Source organism: Canis lupus, chromosome X, assembly GCF_048164855.1.
Source record: "Canis lupus baileyi chromosome X, mCanLup2.hap1, whole genome shotgun sequence".
Taxonomy (NCBI): Eukaryota; Metazoa; Chordata; class Mammalia; order Carnivora; family Canidae; genus Canis; species Canis lupus.
Genome location: NC_132876.1, coordinates 64217763 through 64235724, shown reverse-complemented (window position 1 = coordinate 64235724; position 17962 = coordinate 64217763). Strand labels below are relative to the sequence as shown.

Here is a 17962-nt window from a genome sequence, read left to right as displayed (position 1 = left end):
CCGAAGGCAGGCGCCAAACCTCTGAGCCACCCAGGCCCTTGGTGGTTTATTTTCTGAGCTTGTTATCTTTCTAGATATATTACAAAGTATCTAAAAATCATTGTTTTTTTTACTACTTATCTAAATACAGAATTATTTAAATTATCATAGTTCTTTAAATAATTTATCTCCTAAATAGTTTTCTGTATCAGTATTTGAAACACTTTTGTCTTGCTTTACACAAGACAGTATTCCTGAGAAATGTGTAAATTTTATTGAAAAAAAATCAAATATAGGGATGCTGTTATTTAAAATACATCTTGGGATCCCTGGGTGGCGCAGTGGTTTGGCGCCTGCCTTTGGCCCAGGGCCGATCCCGGAGACCCGGGATCGAATCCCACGTCGGGCTCCCGGTGCATGGAGCCTGCTTCTCCCTCTGCCTGTGTCTCTGCCTCTCTCTCTCTCTCTCTCTCTGTGATTATCATGAATAAATAAAAAAAAATAAAATCTTTAAAAAAAAAAAAAAAATAAAATAAAATAAATAAAATACATCTTATTTATTTTAAACTTATAAAATGTTAATTTTTATACATTTGACATACAACATTATATACATGTAAACAATTTTTGTTCTAAAATTCACTCATGGGGCATCCAGATGGCTCAGCTGGTTAAATGTCTGCCTTCGGCTCAGGTCATGATCCCAGGGTCCCAGGATAGAGCCCCACATCAGGCTCTGTGCTCAGCAGGGATCCTGCTTCTCCCTCTCCCTCTGCCACTCCCCTGCTTATGCTCTATCACTCTTGCTCTCTCTCAAATAATAAATAAAATCTTAAAAATTATTAAAATTCACATGCTGGGGTACCTAAGTGGCTCAGTAGTTTAAGCATCTGCCTTCAGTTCAGGTCATGATCCCCGGGTCCTAGAATCAAGCCCTGCATCAGGCTCCCTGATCATGGGGAGTCTGCTTCTCCCTCTCCCTATGTCCCTTCCCTTTCCCTCTGTCTGCACATACTCTCTCTCTCAAGTAAATAAATAAAATCTTTTTAAAAATTGAAAAAAAAATTCACTCACCAAAGCTGCAAAAGCCCATCCAGTTTTATTAAAGAGAAATTCCATACTGCTTCTTCGAAGATACACCAGTCCACCAATAACAGCCAAAAGCAATCCCAACATAAGAGGACCAGCATAATTTGGAGGTCTAATTACTCTAATCTAATGGAAAGGAAAGAAAAAATGTTTTATGTATAAAATTTACTTATTAATTATATAGGTCAAACCAATTTGAAATGAAAGTAATCAAAATTAATGTGGTTATTGTTGTCATGAGCACTGGGGAAATGTTAAATCATTATATTTTATAGCTGAAACTAATATTACACTGTATGTTAACTAAAATTTAAATAAAAACCTCAGGGGTGCCTGGGTGGCTCAGTGGTTGAGTGTCTGTCTTCGGCTCAGGGCGTGGTCCTGGAGTCTCAGGATCGGGTCCCACATCAGGCTCCCCTCGAGGAGCCTGCTTCTCCCTCTGCCTGTGTCTCTGCCTCTCTTGTGTGTCTCTCATGAATAAACAAGTGAAATCTTTTAAAAATAAATAAATAGATAAATACTTCAAAAAAATTAGTATGGTTATACTTTCAGGGAAAATTTTAGTTTTTTCTTTTCATCCTAATCAAAATAGTCTATAATGTATCCTAAAATGGGATGGGATAAATATAATATTTTGTTTATAACATAAAATATTTTAGATTAATAAGTATTTGCCAAGTACCCCTAGATAGTCTATGGACTTATTAATAAATAAGGTCAAAGGAGTGGTTTCCATATTAAATTCAATAAGGTAATAGAAGATGTTTTATAATCAGGATGATTCTGTTAAATGCTATTTATGAAGGGTCTGCCAAACTATTACCACCTCAGTGATATGGGGACGAGACCAATTAGGACCTCCTAGTAAGAATGGAAGTGGATAATGGAAAAGTAACTTTCTACAAAGTAGGGAAACTTACGTTGACATCAGTTCTGTCAGCAATCCACCGAGCAATCTGTTCAGCTGAAAAACCACGCACCTGCAACTCATATGTATCACCTCGCTTGGGTTTCCCTTTGGCAGGGAAGTTGATGAAAGTTGGAGCTGAATTCATGTTTAGCTGGAAAAAGAAAGAAGTCCATGAAAATATAAGTTATCAAGAAAATAATCTCAACAGTAAATATTAACTTGAATTTTAGGCATTTTAGAAAGGTGAGGAAGCTCAGGGTTAGGCAGGTTAAGTGATTTGCCTAAGGAAAGCGGTTAAGTGGCAAACTTAAGATTCAAACCCAAGGCTGCCACTGACCTTAATTTATACATTTTATTGACCAAATATTTATTCCTAGCTAAGAAACCTACACTTTACTCCCTTAGAATGGATAATCTCCCATATAAAAAACATTGTAATCTGTTCAGAAATTATGCAAAAAGAATACATTTGCAAGAACTATAATTGCCTTTTGTAGCTGAAGTAAGCTCCAAATAGGGTACATTCTGTTTTGAGTAAACAACATAATTCTCTAAAATTGCAGTGAAAATCAATAAAAATGGTAGTCATATGCAGGAACAGTTAATTCTAAAAGAATAATAAGTGTTTACTGGTTAAGTATCACATTTTTCAATTCTCTACAATGAGACCATAGTATGCTTAAAGAAGACAACGCTGGAATTACTAAGGTAAAGAAACCATAACTGGGGTGCCTGGATCGCTCAGCAGTTGAGCATCTGCCTTTGGTTCAGGGCATGATCCTGGAGTTCTGTGATTGAGTCCAGCATCGGGCTCCTTGCTAGGAGCCTACTTCTCCCTCTGCCTGTGTCTCTGCCTTTCTCTCTCTTTCTGTGTCTCTTATGAATAAATAAATAAAATCTTAAAGAAAAGAAACCATAACTAATTTATCTGCATTATATCTTTCCTGACATAACTGTAACACTTGCAGAAAATAGAAAGCCTAACTCTGGGAAAAGATGCTGACCAACAGATGCAAATATTCAAGTCCCTTCAACAGGTAACCCTGTAAAGGAGATTAGCTTGTATAAGACAATTATAATTTAAAGACATCAAACAATAAAACATTCCAACTCCCTTGCTTTGATTTTATACTCATAATAGAACCTTCTAACAGTAATTGTTTAGACTTTCCCATAAGGAAGTAGGGTATGGTGATTAATGGATATGATTATTTAGGTCTCCTTGGCAGTATAATATGGCAAATTAATGAATTAATAAATGAGTCCTTTAGTTACCAATGTCCACGGATTTTTAGTTTTTAGTTTGGTGAGTGTACACAAGATCTCCAGAACTAGATAAATTATGGCTACATTGTTAAAAATTCAATTTTTGAATATGAAAAGCTAAGAATCAGATGGTGGACAGTGTTTACTCCACCAAACTGCTGCCCAAATTTTAAGATGAAATCTTTTAAAAAAAATTTTATGTATATATGTATGTAATCTCTACACCCAATGTAGGGGCTCTCGAACTCATGATCCTGAGATCAAAAGTCACATGTTCTTCCAACTGAGCCAGCCAGGTGCCCCTAAACCAAAATCTTCAATATTTAACTATACCACTTTTAGATTTAAAAAAAATGTATAAAAATCTAGGTAATATATGAACCCATATCCCTTGTGAAATTTTAAAAATTACAGGGTTATAAGGACCAACTGAAGTCAATTCTAGCAGCCACTATTATTATTTCTAGATCTTTTTAAATTTATTCATTTAAATGTGTGTACATCAACAGAAAACACAATATTGCCTTCTGTCGGCTTTTTTTTTAAAGATTTTATTTATTTATTCATGAGAGACAGAGAGAGAGAGGCAGAGACACAGGCAGAGGGAGAAGCAGGCTCCCTGCAGGAAGCCCAATGTGGGACTTGATCTGGGACTCCAGGATCATGCCCTGAGCCGAAGGCAGATGCTCAACTGCTAAGCCACCCAGGTGTCCCGACCTTCTGTCTGCTTTAACACAGATGGTCTCATATTAACTATATTATTTTACAATTTGCTTTTTATATGAAGCCTTGTTTGAGGGATAGATCCATGATAAGGTATGTATAGCAATTAACTCTTTTTAAAAAAATTTTAAATGCTTCTCCCTCTCCCTCTGTGTTTGTGCGCTCTCTTTCTCTCTCTCTCCCTCATAAATAAACAAATAAATATTAAGAAAGGAGAGAGAATAAACTGATGGTTGATGGAAGGAGGTAGGGTGGATGGGTTAGATAGGTGATGAGTATAAGGAGGGCATTTGTTATATGAGAAACATTAGGTGTTGCACATAATGATGAATCAATGAATTCTACTCCTGAAACTAATATTTCACTGTATGTTAACTAGAATTTAAATAAAAATTTGAAAAGAAGAAAGTCTTCTTTACCTATTAAAAAAAAAAGATGCTCTACATGATGTGTAATCAGATACCATTATACAACTATTAAAATGGTCAAAACGCAGAACACTGACACCACATACCGCTGAGTACCTGGAGCAACTGAGAATCTCATTCATTGCTTTTGGAAATGAGAAATGATCCAGGCACTCTGGAATACTGTTTGGCAGTTTCTTACAAAACGAAACATACTCTTACCATATGATCCAGCAATCATACTCCTTGATATTTACCCAAAGGAGTTAGAAACTTATGTCTGCACAAAAACAACACATGGATGTTTATGAGGAGCTTTATTCATAATTGCTAAAATTTGGAGGCAATCAGGATGTCTTTCAATACATGAAATGTATAAAGAAACTCTGATACATCCAGACGATAGAATATGATTCAGCAAAACAAAAAAATGAGCTATCAAGTCATGAAAAGACATGGTAATCCTTTAAATACTATTTTTAAGTGAAGGAAATCAACCTGAAAAGTCTATATACTGCATGATTCTAACATATGACATTCTAGAAAAGGTAAAACATGGAAATGGTAAAAACATCAGTGGTTACAAAGGGTTGGGGAGAGGGATGAATTGACAGGGTATGGAGGATTTTTAGGGCAGTGAATATACTCTTTATAATACCATGCTGATGGACGTGTATCATATATTTGTCTAAACTAAAGAATATACAACAAGAGTGAATACTGATGTAAACCATGTACTTTGAGTTATTATGATGTGTCTATGCAGGTTCACCAACTGTAACAAACGTACTACTTTGGTGGTGAATGTTGATAATGGGAGACACTATGTGTGGGGGCAGGGGGCATGAGGGAAATCATATCTGCCCCTAAATTCTTCTGTGAAAAATGTTGGAGAGGATGCGGAGAAAAGGGAACCCTCTTACACTGTTGGTAGGAATGTGAACTGGTGCAGCCACTCTGGAAAACTGTATGGAGGTTCCTCAAAGAGTTAAAAATAGATCTGCCCTACGACCCAGCAATTGCACTGTTGGGGATTTACCCCAAAGATTCAGATGCAATGAAACGCCGGGACACCTGCACCCCGATGTTTATAGCAGCAATGTCCACAATAGCCAAACTGTGGAAGGAGCCTCGGTGTCCATCGAAAGATGAATGGATAAAGAAGATGTGGTTTATGTATACAATGGAATATTACTCAGCCATTAGAAACGACAAATACCCACCATTTGCTTCGATGTGGATGGAACTGGAGGGTATTATGCTGAGTGAAGTAAGTCAATAGGAGAAGGACAAACATTATATGTTCTCATTCATTTGGGGAATATAAATGATAGTGAAAGGGAATATAAGGGAAGGGAGAAGAAATGTGTGGGCAATATCAGAAAGGGAGACAGAACATAAAGACTCCTAACTCTGGGAAACCAACTAGGGGTGGTGGGAGGGGAGGAGGGTGGGGGGTGGGGGTGAATGGGTGACGGGCACTGAGGGGGACACTTGACGGGATGAGCACTGGGTGTTATTCTGTATGTTGGTAAATTGAACACCAATAAAAAATTAATTTATTAAAAAAAAATTCTTGGGATCCCTGGGTGGCGCAGCGGTTTAGCACCTGCCTTTGGCCCAGGGCGCAATCCTGGAGACCCGGGATCGAATCCCACGTCGGGCTCCCGGTGCGTGGAGCCTGCTTCTCCCTCTGCCTGTGTCTCTGCCTCTCTTTCTCTCTGTGTGACTATCATAAATAAATTTAAAAAAAAATTAAAAAAAAATCTTCTGTGAACCTTAAGCTGCTCTAAAATAAAACCCCCTTAATTTTAAAAATACAGGTGCAAGAAGTCACGATTGATGGAGCCAATGGGTATGGAATCCAGAATACAGGAAAAGGGTTAAGCTATGCACAAGAAGATTTTCCACTAAGTCAGGAAACAAGAGGGCAGACAGACCTAGTTACACTTAGAAGCACAATGTGGCATAATGGTGGGATTCACAATGCGATTTAAAAAGTTACTTGAGGGCGCCTGAGTGGCTCAGTCAGTCAGGTGTCTGCCTTCGGCTTGGGTCACGGTCCCAGGGTCCTGGGATTGAGCCCCACACTGGGCTCCCTGCTCATGGAGCCTGTTAGCTCTCTCCCTCTACCTGTTGGTCTCCCTGTTTGTGCACTCTCTCTCTCTCTCTCTCTCTCTCTCAAATAAATAAATAAAATCTTTTTTAAAAAGTTATTTGATAAATTGTAGAGTTAAAACTGGTTAAAATGGTAACATTTGTATTATACATAGTTTAATACAATAAAAAAATACAAAACCTACTTGGTTACTACCCATTTTCTATATTCTAAGAGGTTAGCATTGACCATGACATTGCAAAGCTAGCTCAAGTTTAGCTTTTATTTCACTAATTACTCTAGATCTCATATATGACAAGTCTTATTTAAAACTTCTCATAGCCAGGGGGAGTTAAGATGGCAGAGGAGTAGGGGACTCTAATTTTCTCTGGTCCCTGGAATTCAGCAAAGTAGTTATCAGATCATTCTGAACACCTGCAAAATCAACCAGAGCTCTAAGAAAAGAATTGCTGTAATTCTACAAATAGAAAAGCAATAACTTTTTGTAAGGTAGGAGGTGCAGAAACGTAAATTCAGGGCAATATATCAGAAGATAAACTGCAGAGTGGAGGGACCTTCCTTAAGTCAGCTACCAGAAAGTGTTATGAGTAGTGGAAGGCAGAATCAGAACTTTCAGAAGTCTGCTCTGGTGGGGAATGTCCCTGCCTTAAAGGGGTTCAAGTGGCAAAGCAGGGCAGAAACCACGTGGCACAGCATGGCCTCAGCATCTCTAGGGTCACAAAAAGAACGGAGATGCCTAAGTGTGGTAGAATTCTCATGTGTCTGAGCAGGGAAGCTGGCTGCAAACAGCGATCTTATGAGCCAGCTTTCTGCTCAGTGTTGGAATAAAACTCAAACCAGTGCATGATCAGGCAAACTCTCTGGGCAAGGGCCCAGAAAAAGGCAAATAAAGGCAAAGACACCCCTCTTTCACCTGGGGTGGAAGAAGGGGGGAAACAGTAGAGGTCCAGGTCACAGGAGTCTGTCTATAAAGTTTGAAGACTCAAAACAGGGTCAGGTGCCTGAGATAAAAACAACTGGTCATAGACTGGGTGAAGAGGGAATTCACATAGAAACCAGGGAGACAAGAGTGATTGACTGCTTTTCTGTGAGGGCTCACTGGAGTGGGAAGAATGAACTTTCAGAAATTGGGGTGCTACTATTTTCATCCCCCCATTGGTGCTGAAAGCTTAAGGGAGCAAAACAGTGCTACGGAGTGCTATCTGGGAAGGGCTGACACTGAGCCTGGCCCCTTGGCAAGGAAGGGGCAATTCTACCCAACAGGGACACCTAAGAATCAGAGCAACAGGTCCCTCCCCCAGAAGATCACCAGGAGCAACCAGCTACCACCAAATTTACCAAAGAGAAGTGAAAAACTTCAGCTGTGGAGCAAATAGCTTTCACGGGTGGTTCTTCTTATTTTTATTCTTTGGTCTTTCAATTATATTATTTTTTCAGCTATTTTCTTATTTAATTCTTTTTTAAATCTTTAATTTTGTTTATATTTACTTATTTATTATTTTTTGGTTTCCTTCCATTATATTTTATTTTTTTGTGTATGTATATGTAAGTTTTTCTTCTTTTCCTATTTTGGGATCTAGTTTAACAAACAAACCAAAATACAGCCAGGATTTAGTTCATTGTTTTGTTCAATTTTGCTTCTTGTTTCATTTTTTCTGATTTTGTTTTTGTTTACTTCTGATTTGTTTGTATTTTTCTGGTACTGTTTTTGCTCTTGTCTTTTTTTAAAAGATTTTATCTATTTATTCATGAGAGACACACAGAGAGAGGCAGAGACACAGGCAGAGGGAGAAGCTGGCCCCCAGGGAGACCAACATGGGACTCGATCCCAGGTCTCCAGGATCACACCATGGGCTGAAAGCGGCACTAAACCACTGAGCCACCAGGGCTGCCCTGCTCTTTTTGTCTTGTCTCTCTCTTTCATCTAATCTTTTCTGGACATAAAGATGAGATGGAGAAACTAACCTCAAAAGAAAGAACAGGAGGCAGTACTCACTCCCAGGAATTTAATCAATATGGATATAAGATGTCGGAACCAGAATTCAGAACAATTAAAAAGATACTAGTTGGGCTTGAAGAAAGCACAGAAGACACTAGGGAATCCTTTACTGGAGAAGTAAAAGAACTAAAAACTAATCAGGCCAAAATTAAAAATGCTTTTACTAAGATGGAGTAAAAAATGGAGGTTCTGCTAGGATAAAAGGCAGAAGACAGAATCTGTGATATAGAAACAAAATTATAGCAAATAAAGAAGCAGAGAAATAGAAAGAAAAAACAATGTGATGTCTGGATGGCTCAACGAGTGAGCATCTGGTGTTGGCTCAGGGTGTGATCCCGCGGTCACGGGATTGAGTCCCACATCAGGCTCCCTGCATGGAGCCTGCTTCTCCCTCTGCCTCTGTCTCTGCCATTCTCTCTGTTTCTCATTTCTCTCGTCTTTTTTTAAAAGATTTTATCTTTTAAAAAAAGATAAAATTTTATGAGAAATTCTCTCATTTCTCTCTCTCTGTGTGATTATCATAAATAAAAATTTAAAAAAAATTAAATAAAAAAATAAACAAAATATTTTTAAAAAACAATGCTGTCTAAAAGAGACTCATTTTATTTATTTTTAATTTTTAATTTTTATTTATTTATGATAGTCACACACACACAGAGAGAGAGAGAGAGAGAGGCAGAGACATAGGCAGAGGGAGAAGCAGGCTCCATGCACCGGGAGCCCAACGTGGGATTCGATCCCGCGTCTCCAGGATCGCGCCCTGGGCCAAAGGCAGGCGCTAAACCGCTGCGCCACCCAGGGATCCCAAGAAACTCATTTTAGATGCAAAGACACCTCCAGTTTGAAAGTGAGGGGGGTGGAGAACCATTTACATACTAATGGATATCAAAAGAAAGCTTATATCAAACAAACTAAATTTTAAACTTAAGAATGTAATAAGAGATGAAGAAGGACACTATATCAAAATTAAAACATCTATCCAAAAATAAGATCTAACAATTGTAAATATTTATCCTCCTAACTTGGGAGCAGCCAATTACACAAACCAATTAATAACAAAATTTAAGAAACACATTGATAATAATACAATAAGAGTAAAGGACTTTATCACCCCACTTACAGCAATGGACAGATCACCTATGCAGAAGATCAACAAGGAAACAAGGGCTTGGGATCCCTGGGTGGTGCAGCGGTTTGGCGCCTGCCTTTGGCCCAGGGCGGGATCCTGGAGACCTGGGATCGAATCCCATGTCGGGCTCCCAGTGCATGGAGCCTGCTTCTCCCTCTGCCTATGTCTCTGCCCCTCTCTCTCTCTCTCTTTGTGACTATCATAAATAAATAAAAAATTAAAAAAAAGAAAAAAAAAGAAACAAGGGCTTTGAATGACACATTGAACGAGATGGACTTCATAGGTATCTTCAGAGCATTTCATCCTGAGGCAATACACATTCTTCGCAAGTGCACATGGAACATTCTCCAGAAGAGATAATTTGGAAGGAACACAAATACATGGAGGATTAAGAGCATCCTACTAGGGGATCCCTGGGTGGCACAGCGGTTTGGCACCTGCCTTCAGCCTGAGGCGTGATCCTGGAGTCCCAGGATCGAGTCCCACATTGGGCTCCCTGCATGGAGCCTGCTTCTGTCTCTGCCTCTCTCTCTCTCTATCTCTGTGTCTCTCATGAATAAATAAATAAAATCTTTTTTAAAAAATTAAAAAGAGCATCTTACTAAAGAATGAACAGGTCACCCAGGAAATTAAGGAAGAATTTAAAAAATAGATGGAAACAAATGAAAATGAAAACAACAGTACAGAATCTTTAGGATACAGCAAAGGTGTTCCTAAGGGGGAAGTATATAGCAAGTACACACCTTTCTCAATAATCAAGAAAAGTCTCACATATACAACTTAATCTTACACCTAAAGGAGCTAGAAAAAGAATAGCAAATAAATCCTAAAACCAGCAAGAGAAGAGAAATTATAAAGATTAGAGCAATGAAACAGAAATTGAAAGAAAAGTAGAAGAGATCAATGAAACTAGGACTGGTTCTTTGAGGAATGAGAACAATAAAACCCGAACCAGGCTTATCAAAAAGAAAAAAGAAAGGACTCAAAAAATGAATAAAAAAAATTTTTTTAAAGTAAAGAAGAATTAATTACTATTCTTCTGAAGCTGTTTCAAAAAATAGAAATGAAAACTTCCAAACTTATTCAATGAGGGCAGTATTACCTTAATCTCAAAACCAAGGACCCTACTGAAAATGAGAATTACAGACCAATATCCTGGATGAACATGGATGCAAAATTTCTGACCAAGATTCTAACTAAAAGGATCCAACAGTACACTAAAAGGATTATTCATCACAACCAAGTGGGATTTATTCCTAGCCTACAAGGGTGGTATAACATCTGCAAATAAATCAATATGATCCAACACATTAAAAAAAGTTCAAGAACCATATGATCCTCTCAACAGATGCAGAAAAAGCATTTGACAAAATTCAGCATCCTTTCATTATAAAAACTCTCCACAGTGTAGGAATAGAGGGACATACCTTAATATCATAAAATCCATGCACAAAAAACCCTCAGTAAATATCATCCTCAACAGGAAAAACTGAGAGCTTTGCTCCTAAGGTCAAGAACACAACAAGGATGTTCACTCTCATCACTGTTGTTCAACATAGTACTGGAAGGCCTAGTCTCAGCAATCAGACAAAAAAAAGAAAGAAAAGACATCCAAATCGGCAAAGTAGTAACAAACTTTCACTCTTCACACATTACATGATACTCTGTTGAAAACCCTAAAGATTCCACCTGAAAATTGCTAAAACTCATACAATAATTCAGTAAAGTGTTAGGATATAACATCAATGAACAGAAGTCAGTTGCATTTCCATTCACTAACAATGAGTCAGAAGAAAGAGAAATCAAAGAATTGATCCCATTTAGAATTGTACCCAAAACTTTAAGATATCTAGAAACAAACCTAACCAAAAAGCTAAAGTGTTTGAACTCTGAAAAGTATAGAACTCTCATGAAAGAAATTGAGGAAGACACAAGTGATGGAAAACATTCCATCCTCAAGGATTGGAAGAATAAATAGTTAAAATGTCTATGCTACCCCAAGCAATTTACACATTCAGTGCAATCCTCATCAAAATACCATCAACATTTTTCACAGAGCTGGATCAAATAATCCTAAAATTTGTATGGAACCAGAAAAGACACCAAATAGCCAACAGAGTGTTGAACAAGAAAACTAAAGCTGATAGCATCACAATTCTGGACTTTAAACTGTATGACAAAAAAATAAAAATAAAAAAATAAACTGTATGACAAATCTTTAATCATCAGGAAAGTATGGTACTGGCACAAAAACAGACACCTAGATCACAGCAACAGAATAGAGCACCCAAAAACGGATCCTCAACTCTATGGTCAACTAATTTTCAACAAAGCAGGAAAGAACATCCAATGGAAAAAACACACTCTCTTCAACAAATGGTACTGGGAAAATTGGATAATTCCAATTTTAGGAGGAGGAGGAGGAAAATTCCTCCAGCTGCAGAGGAATAAAACTGTATCATTTTCTTATACCATATACCAAAATAAACTAAAAAATGGATGAAAGACCTAAATGTAAGACAGGAATCCAACACAATCCTAGCAGTGAACACAGGCAACAACCTTTTTTTGTTTTTTAGGATTTATTTATTTATTCATAGAGAGTGAGAGAGAGGCAGAGACACAGGCAGAGGAAAAAGCAGGCTCCATGCAGGAAGCCCGATGTGGGACTCGATCCCGGGTCTCCAGGATCACACCCCGGGGTGCAGGCGGCGCTAAACCGCTGCGCCACCAAGGCTGCTCGGCAACAACCTTTTTGACTTTGGCTGCAGCAACTTCTTGCTAGACACATTTTCAAAGGCAAGAGAAACAAAAGTAAAAATGAACTATTAGGACTTCGTTAAGATAAAAAGCTTTTGCACAGCAAAGGAAATAGTCAAGAAAACTAAGACACCCTACAGAACGGGAGAAGATACATGCAAATGTTGTATCAGATAAATGGCTAGTATTCAAGATCTCCAAAGAACTTTTCAAACTCAACACCCAAAGAACAAAGAAATGGTCAGAAGACATGAACAAACATTTCTCTAAAGAAGACATACAAATGGCCACCAGACACATGAAAAAAATGTTCAACACTATTCAGCGTTAGGAAAATACAATTCAAAACCACAATGAGATACCACCTTGCACCAGTGAGAATGACTAAATTTAACAACTCAGGAAACAACAGATGTTGGTGAGAATGCAGAGAAAGAGGAACCGTCTTACACTGTTCGTAGGAATGCACAACTGCTACAGCCACTCTGGGAAACAGTATGGAGGTTCCTCAAAAAACTTAAAAATAGGGATCCCTGGGTGGCGCAGCGGTTTGGCGCCTGCCTTTGGCCCAGGGCGCGATCTTGGAGGCCCGGGATCGAATCCCACATCAGGCTACCGGTGCATGGAGCCTGCTTCTCCCTCTGCCTGTGTCTCTGCCTCTCTCTCTCTCTCTCTGTGTGACTATCATAAATAAATAAAATTTAAAAAAAAAAAAAACTTAAAAATAGAGTAACTGTATGACCAAGTTATTGCACTACTAGGCATTTTTTCAAAGGATACAAACATAGTGGTCAAAGGAGCACATGCACCCTAATATTTATAGCAGCAATGTCCACAGTTGCCAAACTATGGAAAGAGCCCAGATGTCCATCTACAGATGAATAGATAAAAAAGGTGGTATATATACAATAGAATATTACACAGTCATCAAGAAGAATAAAATCTTAGCATTTGCAGTGACATGGATGGAACTATAGAATATTACACCATGCAAAATAAGTTTGAGAAAGACAAATATCATATGATTTCACCCATATATGGAATTTAAGAAACAAAACTTGTACATAGGGGAATGGATAGAAAAAGAAAATAAGAAGAAATCAGAGAGGGATACAAACCATAAGAGACTCTTAACTGCAGGGAACAAACTGAGGGTTGCTGGAGGGGAGGCAGATTGGGGGAATGGGGTAACTGGGTGATGGGTATTAAGGAGGGCATTTGATGTAATGAGCAATTACTGATCAATCGCTAAACTCTACCTCTGAAACTAATAAAATTGCAAACAAAGAAAACTTCTTGTGGTCAGAGGAAAATGGTAGAATAGTAAGATCCCAAACTCACTTTGTCCCATGTAAGGAATTACATGTATTGGAAACTAACTCTGAAAATAATCTGAAGACTAGAGAACAGATCTTCCATAGCAGATCATAGATAGAAGACCAAAAGGATAGGAGGAATGGAGATGCAATTGGAAACCAAACCCCCAGTGTAACTAACCACAAAGAGAAGGGACATCACAAGAACAGGGGAGCAAGGCAATCAATCAGATCCCACAAGGCACATCCCTGGCCCTGGGGGCCCATGCTGGGAAGATAAGTCCCCATAATATCTTGCTTTGAAAATCAGTGGGGTTTAATTCTAGGAGAGTAAGAGGAAAAAGGAAAATGAATCCTTGTCCTCAAAGAGCACACTCACTCAGTGTGAAATATACAATCAGCAGTTTGAAAAGCACCTGGGGATTACGTGAAGGAATTTTATTCACTAATTTTAGGATTCATGTTAGAGGGGCAGGGATCTGCAGATTTCTCTGGAAACAAAAGGGCTGGCAAGTACTATTTATATTGCCCTCCCCTAGCCTACATAGGCAGACACTTGTGGGAGGCAGTTCAAATATTCTCCATCTACCTTGCTACTGCCACATTCCTGGTCCTGGTGTTCCCCTGTAGACCTTCCCCACTCAACTCATCTGCCATGGCAGATGACCCCCCCAAAGTGGCTCCTGTCACACTGCACCTGGCAGGCAGCCTCAGTTGGAACTGGCACCCCTCCAAAGTGACTCCTGCCCTGGGATGGGAAGGAGATAACCACACACAACAGCATTCGTATAATTTTTAAAGCTGAGCCTCTTAGATGACTATACAAAGAGCCAGCCCTGCCCTTCCCTGCATCTCCAGCTATTGCAGCACATAGCTGTAGACAACCAGGGTTAAGGCCAGACCTATGCAACAACAAGCCAATGAGTGCTGCAGCAGGGCCTCTCTACAGTGTTGGAAGCAAACCCTGCCCAGTGCAGCTGCAGTAGGTGAAGGAGGTCACTAAAGCCAATTAAGCCGACGGCCAGTGCTGCCCACCCACATGGCCACAGCAATCATAGCTCATTCGCAACTGGACAGCACAGCTCACATATTGAGCACCTGGTTCTGGTGAACAGGGGTGGTTGTGCAACATAGCACCATGAGGCCTCTTATACACAAGGCCACTACTTTCAAGAGTAGGAGATATAGTTGCCCTACCTAATGCACAGAAACAAACACAAAGAAATAGACAAAATGAGGAGATAGAGGAATGTGTCCCAAATAAAGGAAAAAGCCAAACTCACTGAAAAAGAGTGAAACAAATACAGTAGGGAGAATCAACAGCCACAAGGATGGATCAGCAATCTGGAAGACAGGGTAATAGAAAGCAACAAAACTGAACAGCAGAAGGATAAAAGAGTAATTAAGAAAGAGTACAGCAAAAAAAAAAAAAAAAAAGAAAGAGAACAGCTTAAGGGATCACTATAACATTATCAAGTGTAATAACATTTGCACTTATAGGGATCCCAGAAGAAGAGAGAAGGAGACAGAAAAATTATTTGAAGAAATAAGAGCTGAAAACTTGTCTACTATGGGGAAATAAAAACATCCACGTCCAGGAAATATAGAAACCCCCAAACAAGATGAACGCAAGTAAGTCCCACAGAAAGACACATAATAATTAAAATGCCAGGAAGGGATCCCTGGGTGGCGCAGTGGTTTAGCGCCTGCCTTTGGCCCCGACGTGGCCAAATCCCACGTCGGGCTCCCGGTGCATGGAGCCTGCTTCTCCCTCTGCCTATGTCTCTGCCTCTCTCTCTCTCTCTCTCTATCATAAATAAATAAAAATTAAAAAATAAAATAAAATAAAATGCCAGGAATTAATAATAATTTTAAAAGGAGCATGAGAAAAGAAAACAGTAACATACTAGGGAAGCTGAATAAAGCTATCAGCTGATATTTCAGCAGAGACTTTGCAGGCTAGAAGGGAGTGGCATGATATATTCAAAGTGCTAAAGGAAAAAAACCTGCAACCAAAAATACTCTACTAGGCAAGGTTATCAACAGAATTGAAGTACAGATAAAGTTAGAGGTTCATCACAACTAAATCAAACTTACAATCAAAGATAAGTAAATTCTTTAAGTGGAAAAAGGCTCTAACTAGAAGTAAGAAAAGCATGAAATGAGTAAATTTCAATAGTGAAAGCATAAATATAGTAAAGGCAGATTACTCACTTATAAAGCCAGCATGGAGGTTAAAACACAAAAGATGTAAAATCAATTATATCTACAAAAATTAGTTTTGGATTACACAAAAACTTAAAAAAATATAAAATAGGACATCATAATTCAAGCATAACACTAGACAAATCCATCAAACCACAAGGGAAGTGAAGAAGAAAATAAGGAAAGGAGAACTATAAAAACAACCAGAAAATAATTAATGAATGGCAATAAATACATACCTGTCAATAACTACTTTAACTAGACTAAGTGCTCTAATCAAAAAACATATGGTAACTGAACGGATAGAAAAAACAAGAACAACCTATGTGCTGCCTACAAGAGACTCATTTCAGACCCCAAAACATACACAGACTGGAAGTAAAGGAACAGAAAAAATATTCCATGAAAATGGAAGCAGGAAAAAAAATCCATGTATATTTATATGAGAGAAAATAGACTTAAAACAGAATACTGTAGCAAGAGATGAAGAAGAACATTACATAATGATAAAGGGATCAATCTAACAAGAGCATATAACAATTGTAAATATGCACCCAACATAGGAGCACCTAAATAAATGAAACAAAGATTAACAGATATAAAGGGAAAAGTTGACAGTAATCCAATAATAGTAGAGGACTTTAAACATCCCACTAACATCAATGGATAGACTACCCAGACAGAAAATCAATTAAAATACAGTAACTCTAAAGTATCTGAATGACACATAAGAACAGCTGGGATTAACAGACATTATCCAAAAATCCAGCAGAATACACATTCTTTTCAAGTGCACCTGGAATATTCTCATAGACAGATCATATAAATTAGGCTACAAACCAGTCTCAAAATTTAAGAGAATTGGAATCATATCAAGCATCTTTTCAATCACAATGGTATGAAAGTAGAAATTAATTACAAGAAAAAAAAACCTAGAAAAAAACATAAAAACATGGAATCTAAAGAAATACACCAACAACCAACCAATGGGTCAACAAAGAAGTCAGAAAGGAAGTTGAAGAATACATGGAGACAAATGAAAATGAAAAAATAACAGTCCAAAATCTTTGGGACACAGCAAAAGCAATTCTAAGAGGGAAATTTATAGCAATACAGTCCTACCTCAAGAAACAACAACAACAAAAATCCCAATCTAACCTTCACTTAAAGGAACTAGAAAAATAAGAGCAAAAAAAGCCGTAAGTCAGTAGAAGAAAGTATATAGGGGGGTCTCTGGGTGGCTCAGTGGTTTAGTGTCTGTCTTTGGCCCAGGGCATGATCCTGGAGTTCTGGGATCAAGGCCCGCATCAGGCTCCCTGCATAGAGTCTGCTTCTCCCCCTGCCTGTGTCTCTGCCTTTCTCTCTGTGTGTCTCTCATGAATAAATAAAATCTTTTAAAAAAAAGAAAGTAAACAATTATGATTGGAACAGAAATAAAGATATAAAGACTAAAAAAAAAAATAGAAAATAGAAAAGATCAATGAAACCAAGAGATGGTTCTCTAAAAAGATGAAAAAAAAATTATAAAACTTTATCCAGATTCATCAAGACAAAAAGAGAGGATGAAAATATATAAAATCAGAAATGAAAGAGGAGAAATAAAAACCAACTCCACAGAAAGACAAAGGATTATAAAAGAATACTATTGAAAATTGTAGGTCAGCAATTTGGACAACTGAAAAACCTGCTAAATTCGTGAAATGTACAATCTTCCAAAGTGCATCAGGAAAAAGTAGAAAATTTAAACAGACTCATTACTAGTAATGAAATTAAAATGGTCATGCCTGCCTTTGACTCAAATCACGATACCATGGTCCTGGGATCAAGCCCCATGTTGGGCTCCCTGCTCAGCTAGAAGTCTGCTTCTCCCTCTCCCTCTTGTGCATGCATGCACCCTCCCCCCACCCCCCCCCTCTCTCTCACACACACACACACACACACACACACACAAATAAATAAAATCTTAAAAAAAAATTCCCTCCCAACAAACAGAAATCCAGGACCAGATGGCTAACAGGTGAATTCTATATGAAATATTTAAAGAAGCATTAGTACCTATT

At 38.2% G+C, this 17962-nt stretch overlaps 1 protein-coding gene across 2 annotated transcripts in view; it reads right to left on the bottom strand.

Annotated features, from left to right (window-relative positions):
• The window catches only part of MAGT1 (magnesium transporter 1), a 64476-nt gene that overhangs the window by 23779 nt on the left and 22735 nt on the right, over positions 1–17962 (bottom strand). For both annotated transcript variants that reach the window (XM_072817487.1, XM_072817486.1), the window contains exons 4-5: positions 1989–2129; positions 1054–1194 (exon numbers count right to left, since the gene is read on the bottom strand). In XM_072817487.1, the coding sequence (XP_072673588.1) occupies positions 1054–1194; positions 1989–2129 (282 nt within the window). The remainder of the gene's footprint in view (positions 1–1053; positions 1195–1988; positions 2130–17962) is intronic.